The sequence below is a fragment of the Elaeis guineensis genome, chromosome 1 (assembly GCF_000442705.2).
Source record: "Elaeis guineensis isolate ETL-2024a chromosome 1, EG11, whole genome shotgun sequence".
Taxonomy (NCBI): domain Eukaryota; kingdom Viridiplantae; phylum Streptophyta; class Magnoliopsida; order Arecales; family Arecaceae; genus Elaeis; species Elaeis guineensis.
Window position 1 is genome coordinate 148734541 of NC_025993.2, and position 2525 is coordinate 148737065.

General features: G+C 43.3%; 1 protein-coding gene across 1 annotated transcript; it reads right to left on the reverse strand.

Annotated features, from left to right (window-relative positions):
- Positions 1-675: 675 nt before the first annotated feature.
- LOC105061228 (protein LE25) lies at positions 676-1985 on the reverse strand. Its single transcript, XM_010945209.2, has 2 exons — positions 1807-1985; positions 676-1208 (listed from the first exon to the last, which is right to left on the reverse strand). The coding sequence occupies exons 1-2, from the start codon at positions 1924-1926 to the stop codon at positions 966-968; spliced, it is 363 nt and encodes a 120-aa protein (XP_010943511.1). The 5' UTR covers positions 1927-1985; the 3' UTR covers positions 676-965.
- Positions 1986-2525: the final 540 nt, after the last annotated feature.

Below are 2525 nucleotides of genomic sequence, written 5' to 3' on the forward strand. Positions count from 1 at the left end.
CTCCAGTACAGACTCTCTGACGCTCAAATTAAAAGATGAAGAACGATGAAAAGAGAAAACGAAAATTCAATTGCGTATCTTGGAGAGTCCTAGATCCATTAATTTATAGGAAAAAAATTTGAGACGGATCCGTCCCAGAATCCTAACAATTTTTGAATTTGTCGCATTGATAGATTTTCTTTTTACGAAAGATTTACTCGTAAAAAAATCTTACATTATTTGAACTTTCGTAATTGGAAGAAAGATGAATTTATTAGTGAAAAAAATAGATCGGCTATAGACGACCTACTATCGATCTAATAGGTCGTCTAGATCGAGACACTGGAATCTGCAAAGCGGATATTTATTTTCTTCCTTATCGAAGTAAGTCGGCAAAATGAAATAGATCATCCTTTGAGATGAAATGGAATTAGGCTGAAAAATAAAAATTGATACAAAAAAATAAAAATTGCTGCTAACCCAACCGGTCATATTAGGCAATCACCACATCTACGGTAGTTCGACTTTGACTAATTTGGTGGTGATGGGATTGTTAGGCCGAGGCCGAGGTCCGGATATACAACAGTTGAGCTGAAAATTTTGAATGAAAAAAAACTTACTTTAATCATTAGTTTACAATATTTGCTCGTTCGAAGGGAAAAAAAAAAAAAAAAGATTAGTCTAAGATATACTTGGTAGAACCAAATATGCTTATTTTTCAATTACAAAACACCAATACGATTGCTTCACAGAACCATTGGCAGATACAATTTATAATCCATGACTTATTTAAAAACAGCAGCCATTCATCATATCCTAAAACACGCGCATGCGCACACAAAGACCGAGATGAAGAGAAACAACCAAACCAAACCAAACACATTCTTGATGAGCCAGGGAACAAAGCCCACCTAAAAAGACCGAAGCTTTAATTTGTTCGGTTCTGTGCTCAAGCGCGGCCGGACCGGAGCCCGGTCGGGCCAGGCTTAGAAAGCGGAACCCGTGCTGCTCCCGTGACCGCCGGAGTGGTGGTGCCCGGTCACCACCCCGGTCTGTCCACTGGGATAGCCCGCGACGCTGCCGGCGGCAGAGGCGCGGACCTGGTCCCTGACGGCCGCGTTCTCCTCCTTGGCGGCTTGCTTCTCGGCCTCCGCCTCCTCGATTCTCTCATTCTTCCGCTGCTCCGCCGCCCCCTTCTCTGCAGGATCGCGCGTCTTCATCTTCTCCATCTGGTTCCCAGCAACAAGAGCCGGTCAACATAGTTAAGTCAAGGAAAATATCTCTCGGTCCAACGTTCACAATCAATAATAACAATACATAATGACAGCAAAATAATAGCGTCATACCACAAATCACCGCTCATAGATTATACATATGATGTCTTATTTTCATATCATCCCCCGAGCTTTCAGGAAATTTTCTATATATAAAAAACAAGATTTTATGCTCTAAACACTGAAAAGAACTAGTAACGACCATTTACTGTTAGTTAGTGATTGCAATGACATAGCAACCGAACACTGTAACCATTTAAATGTCCTTGGTGTACTTGTGACAGGATGGAACCACTAAACTGGGAAGAGGTGTTTGAGGGCCGTCCATCTCATCCATGGAAGCTGTTAGAATGTGGGGACCGATTCGGTTCACATCATGAGATGTTAGAGAATCCATGCAACAACAATATTAGAGCTTGCCACCCGAAGATCAAACGGCAAGCTGGTGCCCACAGGATATCATCACCTAAGGTGATGATAAGCAAAGTCTAACACATACCCCACGTCTACACCGGAACAAAACGAGGAGCAAGAGCGGACGTGTGTGACTGACCTTTTCCTCGACTGTGGCCTTGGTCTTCTCCATGCCAGCCTTGGCGGAGGCGGCGACGTTGCCCACCTTCTCCTTTGTGGCCGCCATGGCGCTCTTCCCGGTTTGCATCACGGGTTGCATCTTTATGTCCGTTCCTCGTTTCTTTTATCACTGATCGACAGAACAATCGGTGAGGATTACTTCTGCAATGGCCAGTCTATATATAAGCGAGGGGGGGATACGTCGTGCCGCGACGTGGTAAAGAAGCTATCAGACAGGTGGAAAAAGCAAGAACCACGTAGCACGGGAAAAGGGCTACGTGGCGGATAAACCATCTAGTTGGGCGGTGCAGTGATCGAGAGAGGTTTATCTTGCCGTAGTCGGAGACGTTGAGGTGGCTTGCCGGAGATTAGGGATACGTGGATGGTAAGGAGCCCAATTACTTCGATTTGAATGGAAACGTTTCGGGTTCTTCCAACTTGCAATGCATGTTTTTTAGATAATGATCAACCTTGATTAACCTAATAAAGAACGCCAGCTATTTGCGATACTGTACTAAAATTTCTGCACAAAATCACTTGATAATTTGAAATCATGATGTCTTGATGTCACTGTGATTGTATTGTACCCGCCAGAAGAATGGACCAAAAGTCATTTATAAGGCCGATCAATTAATCTTTCTGCTCTTTCAGCAAGAAGAAACATTAATGATCTAAAAAAAATGGTGCTCGTTATCCTTG